General features: G+C 46.8%; 1 protein-coding gene across 1 annotated transcript in view; it reads right to left on the bottom strand.

Moving 5' to 3' along the window:
- Positions 1-15,260, bottom strand: part of STUM (stum, mechanosensory transduction mediator homolog) — a 77,564-nt gene extending 62,304 nt beyond the window's left edge. The window contains exon 1 of the mRNA XM_053607526.1: positions 14,880-15,260. Within this exon, the coding sequence (XP_053463501.1) occupies positions 14,880-15,078 (199 nt within the window). The 5' untranslated portion in view covers positions 15,079-15,260. The remainder of the gene's footprint in view (positions 1-14,879) is intronic.
- Between the last annotated feature and the right edge of the window lie 1,353 nt (positions 15,261-16,613).

Genomic DNA, 16,613 nt, shown 5'->3' with positions numbered 1-16,613 from the left:
GGAGGCATCAAACTTAGGAAACTTAATATTGGTACAATATTTTTTCTAACCTACAGTTTATATTCTGATTTTTGTCCATTGTCCAGCAATGTTCTCACTGATATTCTTTTTTCCTCTAGTACAAGAGCCTACCTAAGCTCATGCTTTGCATAAAGTTGTCATGTTCTTAGTCTCCTTTAAGCTTTCATGACTTTCCCCCTAGATTTAGATTTGATGGTTATTGCCCAAACCAATCTTTGTTGAGAAGGTTAATAAGATTGAACCCCTTTGGTATTCTTCTGACAGTTAGTTATACAACCTGACAGGACACAAGGTAATTATGAATAGTGGCCCTGCTCTTTTTTTTTTTTTACTATTTATTTATTTATTGATTTATGTTTTGAGACAGAGTCTTACTCTGTTGCCCTCAGGAGAATGCCATGGCACCATAACTCATAGGACCTCAAACTCTTGGACTCAAGAGATTCTCTTGCCTCAGTTTTTCTACTTTTAGTAGAAATGGGGTCTCTCTCTTGCTCAGGCTGGTCTCAAACTCCTGACCTTAAGCAATCCACCTGCCTCAGCCTCCCAGGGTGCTAGGATTACAGGTGTGAGCCACTGGGCCTGGCCGGCCCTGCTCTTCTCAGTAACATCATAACTGCTCCAGTAAGTCCCCCACAGGGCAGCCCATCTACCCTAGCAATCAGGGCACCAAGGACTCCTCTGAGACACACATGCTATGGCACAACGCATCTGCCCCATCCTGTGTAGAGACCTGAGAACTCTATCCCTTGCTTCACTCAGAGCTAGGAAGGCTGAGCAATGACATGAAAGCCTGTGTCCCTGGGTAAGGGGAACAAGGACCTGCTCTTGGTTCCACCTTCCCAACCAGTGGTTAGTATGCATACCCTTCCCCACTTCGACAAATACCTGCTAGAAGAGCACTAGATGCTATGGGAAGTGGAAGATAAATAAAGCCAGTCCCTACCCTCAAGGAGATGATTTCCCACTAAGAGGAAAGAGGCAATCACAAAAGAAACAGAAATAGAGAAATGTCCTAAGTGACCTGACCACCCTGAGAAAGAAAGAGCCCACCTTACTGGAAAGGTCAGGAAAGGCTTTCTGAGGTCGTGCAGAAGGCCTGGTTCCGAAGCTACACACCTGGCACTGCTTCCTGGTTCTTCCGCCCAGGGGAAAGTCCCGGACCTGGGGCAGACAGTGCCCCACGCGCGCACGCGCACGCAGGCATCAGCCCTCGGTTTCACTGTTAAAACCTGCCCAGCAGCGAATCTCGCGGAGCGGCGTGGTGCGCAGGCGCCGTCGCGGTCAGCTGCGCTAGTTATCCAGGCAGTGCGTGTCTTAGCGCGCCAACCGCACAGGGCTAGTTCTCGGCGCGACTGCTTTAATGAAAAGAAAAAAAATTAAAGAAGAAAAAAAAGAAAGAAAGAAAGTGCTTTCTGAGGAGGGCATTCGAGTTGGGCCTTAAAGACTGGGTAGGAGTTTGGCAGTGACGGTGGCAGAGTGTGCACCAGCAGGCCTTACAGCAGGAGTGACAACACTCCTAAGTAAAGGACTAAATAAACCAAGGGAAGGAGTAGGGGAAGCTACTGGACCCTTGTGGGTCCAATGTGGAATTTGAACTTGGTTCAATGGACAACAGGAAGCTACTTAAGATTTCAGAGCAGAAGTGCAATGATCAGAGCTGATACGTGAGTAGGGCTATGTTTAATCTGCTGGCAGAAAGACCCATCTCTGTCTGAACGGGATTCAGGGCTCCCTTCTGCAGCTCGGCCAATGCAACATTGCACCCAGAGAGGGTCAGAGCCTCTCTGCCCCTTGGACATGTTCCATACTTCACATGCTCAACTGACACCGTCCTATTCCCTTTTCACTGAGAAAGTTTTCTGCTTGGTGCTTCTTTTTTTTTTTTTTTTGTAGAGACAGAGTCTCACTGTACCGCCCTCGGGTAGAGTGCCGTGGCGTCACATGGCTCACAGCAACCTCTAACTCTTGGGCTTACGCGATTCTCTTGCCTCAGCCTCCCGAGCAGCTGGGACTACAGGCGCCCGCCACAACGCCCGGCTATTTTTTTGTTGCAGTTTGGCCGGGGCTGGGTTTGAACCCACCACCCTCGGTATATGGGGCTGGCGCCCTACTCACTGAGCCACAGGCGCCGCCCTGGTGCTTCTTTTTAAAACAAGACAGAAAATAAAATATGACAACTCCCAAACCAGGTTCCATAGTCTCCAGGCTGCTTGCCTCTTGCCAGACTAGAGCAATCAGACGTGCCTCGCCTCTGAGATGCCTGCAGTGACTGGCAGGATGAAATGATTCCAAATCACCTTTCCTCAGCAGCATCTGAGTTAAGGTGTTATTGTCATGTTAAGCTTCTGAGATTCTGAACATGGTCAGATGAGGAGGTTGGAAGACAGGGCTGGGGAAGGGGTAAAAGGTGTTGGGTTTACTAAAGCCACTGACTTGTACACTGTGAAATAGTGACTTTTGTAGTACATAAATGTGTCTCAATGAAGCTGCACCAAGGGGGAAAGGCTGGGGCAATGAGAAGAACAGGCTGTTAGAGGCTCTGCCATGGTCCCTGAGAGGTCCTGCCCACAGCTGTGCAGTTCTCCTCCACAGTAACCAGGACTTTACTAACACTGGTGCATTCATTTAAGTGGACAAATTCTAATTAACCCTCCAGCACAAGCACAGCACAGGAATGGCCCAGAGCCCAGGTAACTGATGGTGAGATTGTGGATAAGAGCCTTGGACATGGTATTTATTTACTTATTTTGGGTCCTCCTTCCCCCTAAACTGAAGGGGTGGAAGCAGCCCTTGGCCCTAAGAAAGTTGGACCATTTTCTTTGTCGAGGTTTCCTGATAGGCTCTTCTCCCCAAACAGCAAATTATTCATAATCTGGGAGTCAAGCTTCTCAGTCAATGAAGAAAAAAGCCTCAACAGGGGACCCAGGTCATAGCCCCTGGAACACTCCAGATTCAAGGACAGCCCTAGCCTCATATCATTTTATTTAAGAAAAGGTACCTCTCCAAGGTAATTTAAGGCCCCTCATAAAATAAGCACATTATTAATCCCCATGTTCTGCCTTTGATTAGGAAGATACTGTCTCCTTAGCATTGCTTTGACTTTCCCCTAGCAATGTCATTCCTGGCTAACATGGCTTAGAAGAGATGTACTCGGCCTTGGCCACCAGACCCAGCACACAATTCTCACTGGGAAGGTCCCATGCTGAACACACACCTGCCACCCTACCTTGCCCCAGATTATGGAGCTTCAAAGGTATAAACCATCAAGAAGTGTGCACCTCAAGGATATATCAACGCTGAGCCTAGCGGTGGTTCACATCTATAATCCCAGCACTGGAGGAGGCCGAGGTGGGTGGAGTAAGCTCATGAGTTCAAGACCAGCCTGAGCAAGAGTGAGACCCCATCTCTAAAAACAACCAGGTGTTGTGGTGGGCGCCTGTAGTCCCAGCTACTTGGGAGGCTGAGGCAAGAGGATCACTTGAGCCCAAGAATTTGAGGTTGCTGTGAGCTATGACGCCACCACACTCTACCCAAGGATGACAAAGTGAGACTCTGTCTCAAAAAAAAAAAAAAATACATGAACACTGGGATTTTCAAACACAGACCTAGGAATGATCCTCTGATTTTTATAGTAAAAGAACTATAGGTAGAGGACGTGTGTGTGCGTGTGCACACACACACTCATTTACCACTGTAATTTTTCCACAGCCTTTTACCAAACTGTGAAGTTAGCATCAGAGGCACATCTCTTGCATAGGCCCAGAGTTGGGAGTGTAGTGGAGAAAGCTTGTACTTGGTGTATTGAACCAAGCCCTAGAGAACTGTGCTTTTCTCCCTCATCCCAACATGTCAGGTGTGGGTCAGGTATCCAGAGGGAATTCCCAGGTCTCAGCTCTGTGAGCTGCATGAGACCAGGATGCTAAACAAGGTAGACATGCTTGTTGGTCACCCTGTCCTACCCTGGGCATCATTCTGAGAAATATTCCAGAAATTCTCTTGGAGACATGGGAGATTTTTTTTTTTTGAGACAGAGTCTCACTAGGTCACCCTCGGTACAGTGCAGTGGCATCATAGCTCACAGCAACCTCAAACTATTTGGTTTAAGTGATTCTCTTGCCTCAGCCTCCAAGTAGCTGGGACTACAGGCGCCCACCACAACACCCAGCTATTTTGTTGTTGTTGTTGCAGTTGTCATTGTTGTTTAGCTGGCGCAGGCTGGGTTCGAACCCGCCAGCCTTGGTGTATGTGGCTGGCCCCATAACCACTGTGCTACGGGCGCCAAGCATCAAAGGGGATTTTGCTGATTTCTGCATGCTGATTTTGTATCCTGCACCTTACGGTATTCATTTATTAGTTCTAATGGTTTCTTGAAGGACTCTTTAAGATTTTCTGTATATAAGATCATGTTAACAGCAGTAACAATTTTACTTCTACCTTTCCTATTTGGATGCCTTTTTTTTTTCTCTTGCCTAATTGCTCTGGCAAGGAATTCCAATATTATGTGGAATAGAAGTGCTCGGAGTGGACATCCTCAGATCTTAGAGAAAAAGCTTTTAATTTTTCACCATTGAGCATAATGTTAGCTGTGGGCTTCCCATATGTGGCCCTTATTGTGTTAGGTACAGTCTTTCTATACCTAATTTGGTAAGAGTTATCGTGAAAGGATGTTGAATTTTGTCAATGCTTTTTCCGCATCTAATGAGATGATCGTATTGTTTTTGTCTTTCATTCTGCTAATGTTATATATGACATTTATTGATTTGCATATATTATACCATTCTTGTATTCCAGAAATAAATCCTACTTAATGATGGTGAATGATTCTTTTAATGCTTTTAATGTGCTGTTGAATTTGGTTCACTGGTATTTTGTTGAGAATTTTTGCATCTATGTTCATCAAGGATATTGGCCTGTAATTTTTTTTCTTGGCCCCTTCAGAATGGTTTTTACTAAAAAAAAAGTGAAGGATAACAAGTTGGCAAGGACATAGAGAAAGGGGAACCCTTCTACACTGTTGGGGGGAGGTAAATTAGTACAGCCATTATAGAAAATAGTATGAGGGTTCCTCAAAGAGCTACAAATAGAATTACATATGATCTGGCAATCCTATTTCTTGGTATTTACCCAAAAGATTTCAAATTAATTTGTAGAAGAGATTGTTGCACCCCCTTATTCATTGAAGCATTATCCACAATAGTCAGGCTTTGGAATCAACTTAAGTGTCCATCGATGAATGGATAAAGACATTGTGGTACACATACACAGTGGAATCCTATTCAGAATCAAAAAAGAAGGAAAAATCTGTCATTTATAACAACATGGATGGAATTGTAAAAGATTATGGTAAATGAAATAAGTCAGACATAGAAAGGTAAATACTGCATGATCTTATAAGTGAGATCTAAAAGAATCAGTCATAGAAACAGAATAGAAGGGGGGTTATAGAGGCTGGGGACTTGAGGAACAGGGAGATCATAATCAAAGGATATAAAATCTCAGGAGAAATACCATTTTTTCTTTATTTGAGTTCTATTGCACCATGTGGTGACTCTAGTTAATAATAGTAATAACAGTGTACCTTTCAAAATTGCTAAGGGAGTAAATTTCAAATGTTCTCACCACCAAAAGTGTTAAATATTTGCTAAACATCAACTAGTTTGATTTAATTATTCCACATTGTATTCATAAATTATAGCATCACTGTGTGCCTCACAAATTTATATAATTACAAATTGTCAATTTACAATTTTAAAAAAGCACAGGAGATTTCACTATTAATCAATAACAATAACCCTTCTGATCATAGAGTATTTCACAGTCAACAGAGCATAATGACCTGGTGAGGTGCCCAAACAGGGATTATTTTTTCCATTTTATAGATGGCGAAACTGAGGTTCAGAGAGGCTTAGTGACCTGCTCAAGGTTCCATGCCAGCGAGGGACAAGAGTTAGGTCTGGAGCCTCTTGACTCCTCGTTTGCCTCCCTTTCCACAATGCTTTGTGGCATCAGAAAGCTGATGTAGAACTGGGAATGTTATTTGGTTGAGACTCACCAGGCCATTCTGTTCAGCCTGGTGCTCATTTCCCAAGTTTCCAAGTTTGCCAGAGAAGCCTTCCCCCACTGCTGTGTGCTGGATGAGCTGGGCCCCAGCAGCTAATCCTTTCCTCCATTAAGCACACACAGTGTTTGCATTTATTAGAGTCTACCTTCTTGTGAGACTGTCAGCTTCTTAAAGGCAGGGACTATGTTTTCTTTGACTCCAGTTCTGAGCACAAACCTGGCATGTAGTAACACAGTGCATATCTGGAGAATGAAATGCTGCAGAAGGTGCTCAGAAGCCAGTGTACCTTGGCTTAACACACTGTCTACACTCTATTGCAACACAGACTCCCTCTGAATTTATCTGTTTACTGACCACTTAGAGCAGCTGGGTTCTTTGCCATGTCTCAGAAGAAATGCCGGTGTTTTATATATATCAACTTGAAATTACATTTGAAATGAGGTAGGTCCAAATTATGCAAGTATAGAGTGCTTTAAGCATAAAACACACACCAGGCCAGGTGGGGTGGGTTGTGCCTATAATCCTAGCACTCTGGAAGGCTAAGGCAGAGGACCACTTGAGCTCAGGAGTTCAAGACCAGCCTGAGCAAGAGCAAGATCCCATCTCTACTAAAAATAGAAAAACTAGCCAGGTGTTGTGGCAGGCACCTGTAGTCCTAGCTACTCAGGAGGCTGAAGCAGGAGGATCACTTGAACTCACTAGTTTGAGGTCCCTGAGAGCTAGGCTGACACAACAGCACTCTAGCCTGGGGCAACAGAGTAAGACTCTGTCTCAATAAATAATAATAATAATAATAATAAAATATGAAAGAGGGAAGGGGAGAGAGAGGGAAGGGGAGGGGGTGGGAGGGATAGTAGGAGATAGTAGGGGGACCACAACTGTGGACCACATTGCAAGTATAAGTTGGATCTATCATGTGTAGAACACAAATGTCCTAATGCTACAATTGGGTAAATGAGGTGAAAGCTATGTTGATTAATATGATGTAAGCACTCCAATTTGTACAAATAACACACTGAAAATGGCATAAATGTATTTATGATCTATGTACAAAAGACTTAATAAAAAAATTAAAATAAAATAAAGTATGCACCAAGTTTTTTGAAAATTTAGTACACAAAAAAGAATATAAAATATCTCATCAATTTTTATATTGATTATACAATGAAATGATAATACTTTAAATATTGAGTAAAATGAAATATAATATTAAGCCTTATTTCACCTACTCCTTTTTGCTTTTTATAATAAGATAGTTATGTGCTAGAGCACTTTACATTCCATATGTGACTCATATCATATTTCTACTAGAAAGGTCTGGCTTAGGGCCTTATAGTCCATAATAAGGGCTTGAGCTTTTGGTTTTAAGCTCAGAAGTGACATGATCTGACTCACTTGTATTTTAAAAGGGTTGCTCTGGTTGCCATGCTGAGGACAGATGGCATAGGACATCAGCAAAGGCAAGCAGACCATTTAAGAAGCTACTGCAAGAATTCAGAAAGTGGGGTCTTGAACCAGAAAGTGGTAACAAGTGTTCCGATGCTGCATAGATCTGGGAAGCAGAGCCAAGGGTGCTTCCTGACGGACTGGATGTGGGGCATGAGAAGAAGAGAAGTCAAGGATGAGTCCCAGTTTTTGGCCTGAGCAACTGGAAGGATGAAGGAGAAACTGGTTTAGGGAAGAAGACCATAAGTTTGGTTTGGGATAAGTCAACCCTTTCCAATCCTATGTCAGACAAAAATAAACAACACTTGAATTATTTTATGTAACCTAAAATAGATAATAAAATCATCAGATGAATTCATACTTATATTTTTCTCCTTTAAAACTACAGGGCAATATGAAGTAAACCACCAACCTCTTTCCTACCCAAAATAAAGAAGAGCTGGAGAGTATGCTGGTGGCAGAAAAACTGCATTGGAAAGGGTTAATCCTGGGGTAGCTTTTGGTTCCAAAGTGGAAACACTGAGTAGGTAGCTAGATACAAGACTCTGGAGTTCAGGGCGGAGGTCTAAGCTGGGGATCTGAAGTTGGAAGTCATTGTCGTAAGGGTGCAATGTAAAGCCCAGAGATGGGGCAAGGTCATCAAGGGAGTGTCCATAGGCAGAAAGGAGATCCAGTGCCCTGGGAACTCCCAAGTTCAGAGGTTTCCAGGTGGAGCAAAAGAAAGAGAGGGAACTGAAAAGTAAAAAGACCAGCAGGACAGAAAGGTGGTCCAGAGGCAAGTAAAGAAAGCATTTCAAGGAGGAGGGAGTGTCCAACGCTACTGAGAGGTCCAGGGAGAGGAGGACAGAGAACTGACCACCGGATTCAGCGACAGGAGGAGATTGGTGACCCTGATGAGTGAGTGATGGAGGTAAAAACGTGACCGAAGTGAGTTCACAAAAAAACAAGAAAAGAGGAATTGGAGACAAATACAGACAACTCTTTCAAGGAATTTTGCTGTATAGAGGAGCAAAGAAGTGGACGATGGCCAGAGGGGATGTAGGATCAGGAGAGGCTATTTTAAGAAGACAGGAGAGAATTTTGGCATGTATGTGTGCTGCTGGGAATGAACCAGTAGACAAGAGAAAAACTGATGATGCCAGAAAGAGTAGGAATTCTGAGGTTCTTCCAGTCTCCAAAGAGTATGCTTATTTGCTTTTTCATGTTTTACCAATTTCAGACATTATTCATCAACTTCCTGCTATCAGACATGAAAGGCAGCGGGCTTCCGTCACCCTTCATCTCACTTCTCTTGTCCCAGCATTATACCAGCAGATCACTACTATCCATCATCCCAACATGTTAGTACTTCAGTTCTGTTACTGGCCAATTTGGTAGTCTGTGTTTCCTACTCTGTTAACTATACACAGCATTCCTTGATTTCCCACTTTATATGAGGAGGGTATTCACACCTTCAACCAGGTGTAAGAGCAGCCTCCATCTGAGACCTGCCATTCTCATTCGAGGGAAAACAACAATGGTAGAACTTCACAATGCCTCTTACAGTGTCTGCTCGGCCTGACACGTGTCATTCCTACTCACATCTGGGTGCCCAAAGCAAGATACACAGCCAAGCCTGATAGGCTTGGTAGGAAGTATTTATTCTTCTCCCACAAGAGGTGGGCAAGCCACATGGCATCAGATGGCAGGGGGTGCCATCCTCCTTCATTGAGGACAGGGAATAATTAAAAATAATAATTTAACCTACCTTAATTCCACTTCTCTATTCTACTGTCCAACTTCTACAAGCCATGCTTTTCATTTTGTATTGTCAAGGTGGAAGACATCTACATGGTTCTTTATAGCTATTCTTAAGTAGTCTTCTTTGCTCTGTTGTTAGTTTTAGAAGCTGAAAACCAGCATTTACAATACTCTGACTACACAAATAATCTTCATCAAAGAGCCAGTGAGCCTCTATCCTGCAGCACTGGTTCGACCACACAGACCCTACATGCTCAGAGCCTTTCCTACATTCCACACGCGCTCAAAACCAGGCCACATTTGGGATTGCTTCGTGTTTGGGCTGTCTTTCACACGACATTTTTTTGTTTTTCCTAAAGTTTCTGTTTACCTTTTTTTCTTGTCGATAGAAGAAATATATGCCTTCTATACCATATCCCTAATATCTTCCAAATTCTTTCTCACTCCATTTACTATTTAGAATCTTTCTATTCTTCTTTTTGAAGCTTGCTGACCTTCTGATCTAATTGGATGGCTGGCTTCATTTTTGAATCTTAATGCTTAGCTTTTTGTCTTTACTACACCTGTAAAATCACCTGTTTTTCTGGCCTGCTTTCTGTTCTTTATTCTAAACTTAATTTCTTGCAGTGTCCCAATAATACTCTGTACTCTGTGAATGGTCCCCCTCTCCTGCCATCCTCAGAAGCCTCTTTCCTGGAGCCTTCCATCCTCCCAGTCTATGAAGACTTACCAGCTCCCCAGGTCTGCTGAACAATGTTATCTTGGGGTTGCTTTTCATGGCTGTCCCAAATAGGATCCATCGTTTCCTGAATCTCATATCTTCTTTCTTAATTTACTCCCTCACTTTGCTCAAGTAACTTCCTTAAAAAGGCTGAGTAGGATGTAAACTACCTCGGTCCTTGCAGCCATAGGCCTACCAGGGAAATTTAAAATAGGTGCTGCTCTCATGGAATTTAAGATCTATTTAGATAGACAAAGAATAAACTCTTTTTTTTTTTTTTTTTTTTTTTGTAGAGACAGAGTCTCACTTTACCGCCTTCGGTAGAGTGCCATGATGTCACAGGACTCACAGCAACCTCTAGCTCTTGGGCTTCCGCGATTCTCCTGCCTCAGCCTCCTGAGCAGCTGGGACTACAGGCGCCCGCCACAACGCCCGGCTATTTTTTGGTTGCAGTTCAGCAGGGGCTGGGTTTGAACCCGCCACCCTTGGTATATGGGGTTGGCGCCTTACTCACTGAGCCACAGGCGCCTCTTGAAACAGTAACAAAAAGTCAACAGTACAAAAGATGACAGACGGCCAGGCATGGTGGCTCATGCCTGTAATCCCAGCACTCAGGAGGCCGAGGAGAGTGGATTGCCTGAGTTCATGGGTTCAAGACCTGCCTGAGCCACCCACCTTGTCTCTAATAGGTGGGTGTTGTGGCAGATGCCTGTAATCCCAGCTACTGGGGAGGCTGAGGCAAGAGAATCACTGGAGCCCACGAGTTTGAGGTTCCTGTTAGCTGTGACACCACAGCAAGGGTGACCAAGTGAGACTCTGCCTCAAAAAAAAAAAAAAAAAAAGATGCCACAGGGTAGGGTATGAGTAATAATCAATTTGAGCCTTAGACCTAGAGGCAAGAGTGAGACAAGGATCTGAGCCAGCCTGTGACACTCTTACTGGAGAAGCAAAACTTTAGCCATGTCACAGAGCAGGTAGTGTATTAGGGATAGATTAAATGTTTATGAAATATTCAACAGTAGATTAATGGCTATTAGTCTGATGGAGTGGTTAACAGTCAATGGTAGCAGTCCTCCCTCCCACTTTCCCTGTCATTATCTGCGTTATCAACACTTTCAATTCACCAAATCAAGATAGATATTTTTCACTATTAAAGTATAAATATACCCTTAACCAACAGACAAACCCTGCGGCCATTTGAGGGCATAACAATTAACTTTCATTACATGTCTAATTATGTGTATACTTACTGGTTAGACCCTCAAGGTCCTGGCAGTGACCTTTATTAATAGAATTATGCTCAATAGCGGTGAATCCTTACCATTGTCCATTTTATAAAATAGATTTTCATTGTTCCAATGAGGAATCAGAGTGATCATAAATCACTTCTTCCTACCCACTCTCCAGGAGAGAAAGCATCCCTCTTATGATATGAGTGTTATTCTGGTAACTGTTGCTTGGATGGAGAAGGCACAGGGGAATTTTAAGGATGGGGTTTCTCCATGACAGGTCCTGAAAACTGGGTGGACCTGAGACAACAACATCAGTGAGGGGAAAAAAAGCTTTCATTCAGCCCAAGGACTGCTCCTTCACCCATTTTGCAAATGAGAAGAGGACTTACAGGGAAGGAAGTTTCCAGAAAAGAAAACAGATCTTTGGTCCAGTGGTCTGTGCAGCTTCCAGAAAGTGGGAGTGTAACAAGTTAAAGGCTTGGGCACATGATGAATTTTTTTTTATTATTATTTTCATCAAACTGTTCAATGTAGCCTTCATGGCATTTTCTTAGTTATTTTATGTAACATGATGAATTTTGTCTCCAGGATCTAACTTCCTTCTGGAAGGAAGGAAGCCCCCAACACTTGGTTGAGGAGATGTTGGGCTCCAGTGTTGGGGGCTTTCTCTGAAGCCCCCAACACTCCCCCAGGAAGAATTAATTGCTGCTAAAACACTCTGTTCCTGCTGCCATCGTAGCACGTATCAAATTCAAATAAAATTTCCATCAATTTTCCTTAATGGTCTGTGTCATCTTGACTGATTTATTCATCCTCACATCCCAGTGCCTAGTATGTTGTGGGTGCCTAAGTTGGTCAAATGAATGTATTAAAAGAAGCTACATTTCATCAAAGGACAGAACCAGACATGCATATTCAGTTGTCACAGGAGCTTCAGATAAGTCAGAAGGCTTGCAGAAGTGGATCCAAGCCACGGGAAGTGGGGTAGATTCCAAGAGCTAGGGCCATTCAAACTACTCTTGGGGGGAAGGTGGCAAAAAAACACCTGCAAGGTCTTCCTGGACTGCTTTGTTATCCAGGACTCCATGGCAGGTGCAGAGGGGAGCAGAGAGATCAGAAGTACTCCGAGGTCCTTACTCCTGAGTGATCCCAGAGGGCAGCGCTACCACCACTACCATGACCCCCATACAGAGAAAGGACCAGTGCTCAGTTCTGCAGAAAAGCAAGAAGAACTCACTATCTCCAAAGAGCTTCCAAGACACCAGACTGTGGAGTTTATGTAATCACATTTTATCCTCCCAGCAATTCAGAGACAGGTAGTTGTCCCTGACTTACAGAGGAGAAACTTTACCAAGCATCAGGAGTCCTGCATTCTGTGTGGAGAGGAGCAAGGGCCTGGGCACTCAACAAACTGTACAAATGGAAAAATACCTAGATTAAGTTGCTGAAAATTTAAAAATCTATACACCTATGGCTCACACAAGAATTCCATAGGGCTGGGCACAGCCGCTCCTGCTTATAATCCTAGCACTGTTAGGAGGCTGAGAAGGGAGGATGGCTTGAGCCCAGGGATTCAAGACCACCCTAGGCAACTTAGCAAGACCCCCATCTCTACAACAGAAAATTAGATGGGCATAGTCCCAGCTACTCAGGGGTCTGAAACAGGAGTATCATTTGAGCCCAGGAGCTTACTGCTGCAGTGAGCTAGAACAGCACCACTCCACTTCAGCATGGGTGACAGAGCAAGACCTTGTCTTTAAAAAAAAAAAAAAAATTTCACAGGATCCTGATCTAACAAAGGGAAATGTGAAGATGGAAAAGCTAGTCCCCAGAGCAGGAGGTCAGAGGTCAGCGGATGGATGGTGTCCCTTGGCCCAATGCCGCTAGAGCTAAGGGAGGGGAAAGTTCCTAGTGAGGTGAGACCTGGGAGGACGCGCGCAGGTGCGCGGGAAGGCAGCTGCTGTCTCCGGTGGTTCCCTCTCACAGCAGCAACTTGGTGCAGCCCCTCACATGACGCCAAATGCATTTGTTTCCTCAAAAGATCACACGGTGGCATTTACTTCACCACTTTAAAAAAAATGGAATCAAGGAACATTCTGGCTCACGATCTTCACATCCTCCAGAGAGATGGACAGCAGTCTCTTCTTCCTTTAGCAGGTGGGAATTCCTGACACAACTAAATTAGCATCAGCTTGCCTGCTTGCAGTGTCTAAATGTGCAAAGAGAGCTGGCTGATAATCCCCAACTGGGGGCGGGAGGATAACTACCAGAGGATCCGGAGGATCGGGGCAGCGAGATACCAACTAGAGACCTACTTTGCTGCTCGACCGAGGCGGCCCAGGCCACAGCAGCCCCCAGGTGCAGAAAGACAAGCAAACTGCAGGGGAAAGTGACCACGCCCGGCGTGGCGGTGGGTGTGGCCTTGGGTACCGCGGCTTCGGAGTCCTCAGCTAAGCCGGCCAAGAGCGAGGCCGTGAGAAAGGCCAAAGTAAAACAGAAAAACCACTTCAACTGACCTCTGCTCTTGGGAACTTGAAGCTGTCTGCCGGCAAGTGGCTCGCGACATGGGGCGGCCTTTCTCCCGCCGGGTGCCCGCCTCTCCAGCCCCGCTCTCCCGCTGGGTGCCCGCCTCTCCAGCCCCCTTCTCCCGCCGGGTGCCCGCCTCTCCAGCCGCCCTCTCCCGCCGGATGCCCGCCTCTCCAGCCCGCAGGGAAGAGGGGACACCTCTCAGCTCCGCGCGCACGGACAGAGCCCGGCGCTGGGGGGTGGGGGGAGGGCGCGCAGGCGGAGACATGGATGTGGGGTAAGGGAGGAGTGGTCGGGAAATCTTCTCATTCTGTATCTCCACTCACACTTCGGCACCACCTCTTGTGATGTGCCTCTGTTTTAAAATTTGGGACACCGGAGCCCCTACAGGCAGCCCGAGTCCGACACAGAATTGCATTGCGCTCTCCACTTGACCAGGAACGGAAGGGATCATCGGAAGGAGTAACGGAGTCATCTCTGTCCAGATGCAATGTAAACCCACATACGTTCAAACTAATAAAATTATCCCCACCCGCGCTGGCGCCCTGCACGGGTGCTGGCGGAGGCGCAGGCACCCCGAGGGAGGTAGCGAAGACTGGCCAAGAATTCTCGCCTCAAAGGGTCCACTCCCCACAAACCGAAATCTGGGGGTGGAGGACATGTAGGGTGTCTCCTAAAACCGGCTTGTACCCCTCTCCCCAGCTCAGCTGACTCCTCGGACGACGCTCGGGAGTTCGGTCCCCGCCACCGCGGCTCCAGCTCTCCCCTGCCCCGGCCCGGGTCCCCTCGGGAGAAAGGGGCAGAACTCGGGGCTGCCGGAGTGGAGCCTGCCCCGGGGGCTGGGGGCCATCCCAGCCGCCGCAAACCACGCCAACCTTCTCCGCGAAGTTTCCGGCTGTTTGGGGCCCGGCCACCTGGCCGCAAACCCCCGCGTGGCACCTCCTCTCCCACGCCCACTCCACGCGCTCCTGCCCCCCAGCCCGGGGGCGCGGGGAGCCGGGCTGGGTGCGCTAGGGCGCAGCGCCGGCCCAGGGTGGGCACCGCCCGCAGGGCTCCGGCCGCGCCTAGCCCCTCCCCCACCCTCCAGCCGCTGTCCTGGGTCTCTGGGGTCGGGGGCGCCACGTCTTACCCAATCCCGGCACGAAAGTGTTGAGGAAGAGGCAGATGACTGCCACCGGGAAGGGCATGTAGGGGATGGCGGCACGCAAAGGGCCCTTCTTCTCGCGGACCTGCACCACTACCCCGCTGGACGAGGACGCCCCCCGGGGGTCCGCCGCTGCCACCGCCGCCGCCGCCGCCGTCTCGGGGTCCTTGTGCGAAGGCTCCATGGCTGGGCGCGATCTCCGGGAGCCGGACTGCAGCTGCCCGGGCTGGCGCCCAGCTCACGTGGGGCAGGCGGCCGGCGGCTCTGGGCTCCCGGCTCCGCGCGGAGCTCAGGCGGCTGGCGGAGAATCCCGCCCTCCCGCGTCCCCGCGCGCCGGGCCGCGCTCGCACACCCCGGCGGAGCGCGGGGAGCGCAACGTGACACTCGGCGACGGCGTTCCGACGCCCCTCCTGGCCAGCCCCTTCCCGCCCTAGTCTCTGCACCCCACCCCCCACCACCCCCAGCAAAAAACATCACGAATAAGGAATGGAAAATCAGGGCGAAAAAAGTAGAGGGGGGAGGCAGAGGGGGGATGGACACCTCGTTCTCCTCAAACAGATGAAATGGGAGCTTCGACAGGGAAACACTGATTGCTGGACGTGTGTACCCGGCTGCATTGTCGGGCAGGTGTCCTCACTGGTTAAAATGGGATCTATCTATCTATCTATCTATCTCTCGCTCTCTCTCTCTTTCTCTCTTTCATATACACACGGAAAATGGAAAGAAATGCTGTGCTGCTCCTAGGAAGGGGAGATCTTGGGCTCCATCCACCATCCCGTGAACTGGGCCTTTCCAGTGCTGGACGTGGTGGTTAAACAGCCAGTGAGGACACAGCGCCGTCTTGCGTTGATAATGCGGCAATTGGCAGAAGCCAGAATTGGGCTCTCCCAGCTGGAGGCCCCATATTGAATTAAATTTGCTGGATAAGGCTGCCTTCACCTCCGCACCTGGAAAAAGGAAATGGATGAAAGTTATCCCCTCTTAAGTTAGGGAGGGGTTCGAAGCTTCAAAATTAATCTAGTCAGAATGTCTGAATAATTGGAAGGATGCAATTCCAGTAGTCCTCTCTCTTCGGGAACAAAAATGACCCTGAAACAACCCAGGGGCTCAAAAGAAGGATACCAAAAGAATATGGATTATTTTATGGGTCTCTGAATACAACAATTATATTTTTTTTACAACAATTTTAAACGCAAATAGCCAGGGGTTGGTGGTGATATTAGTGGACATACACAAACACAGACACACACGCAGAGTAACCAGCTTAGCCCTGGCGGTCAGAAAAACAGGACTGAACGTTTTGGTCTCAGTTCAACTACTAATTACCTGTATGGCTTAAAAGAACTAGTTTAGCCTTTTCTTGGCTCGAGCTACTATGTTTGTAAAATACAGCAAGATTCCATACACATTTCTTGAAGGCCTACTATAAGATTCAAGTTTGGGAAGAGTGAAATCCAGCTGCTGTAAGAATCTAAAAATGAAATTAGTGATACTAACAACTACAATAATAGAGTTACAGAGACGGTGACAAGTGTCATAGCTGTGGAAGACTGAAAGTGCTGGATAAACAAGGACATATCTCTGAAGACAGCTCACGTGGGGAAGGCATCAGGGAAGGTCTCCTAAAGAACATGATTCTTGGGTGGCGCCTGTGGCTCAAGGAGTAGGGTGCCAGTCCCACATGCCGGAGGTGATGGGTTCAAACCCAGCCCCGGCCAA

This window comes from Nycticebus coucang, chromosome 10, assembly GCF_027406575.1.
Source record: "Nycticebus coucang isolate mNycCou1 chromosome 10, mNycCou1.pri, whole genome shotgun sequence".
In the NCBI taxonomy this organism is placed as follows: Eukaryota; Metazoa; Chordata; class Mammalia; order Primates; family Lorisidae; genus Nycticebus; species Nycticebus coucang.
The sequence above is the reverse complement of the archived record's forward strand: the minus strand, read 5'-3'. Positions and strand labels throughout refer to the sequence as shown.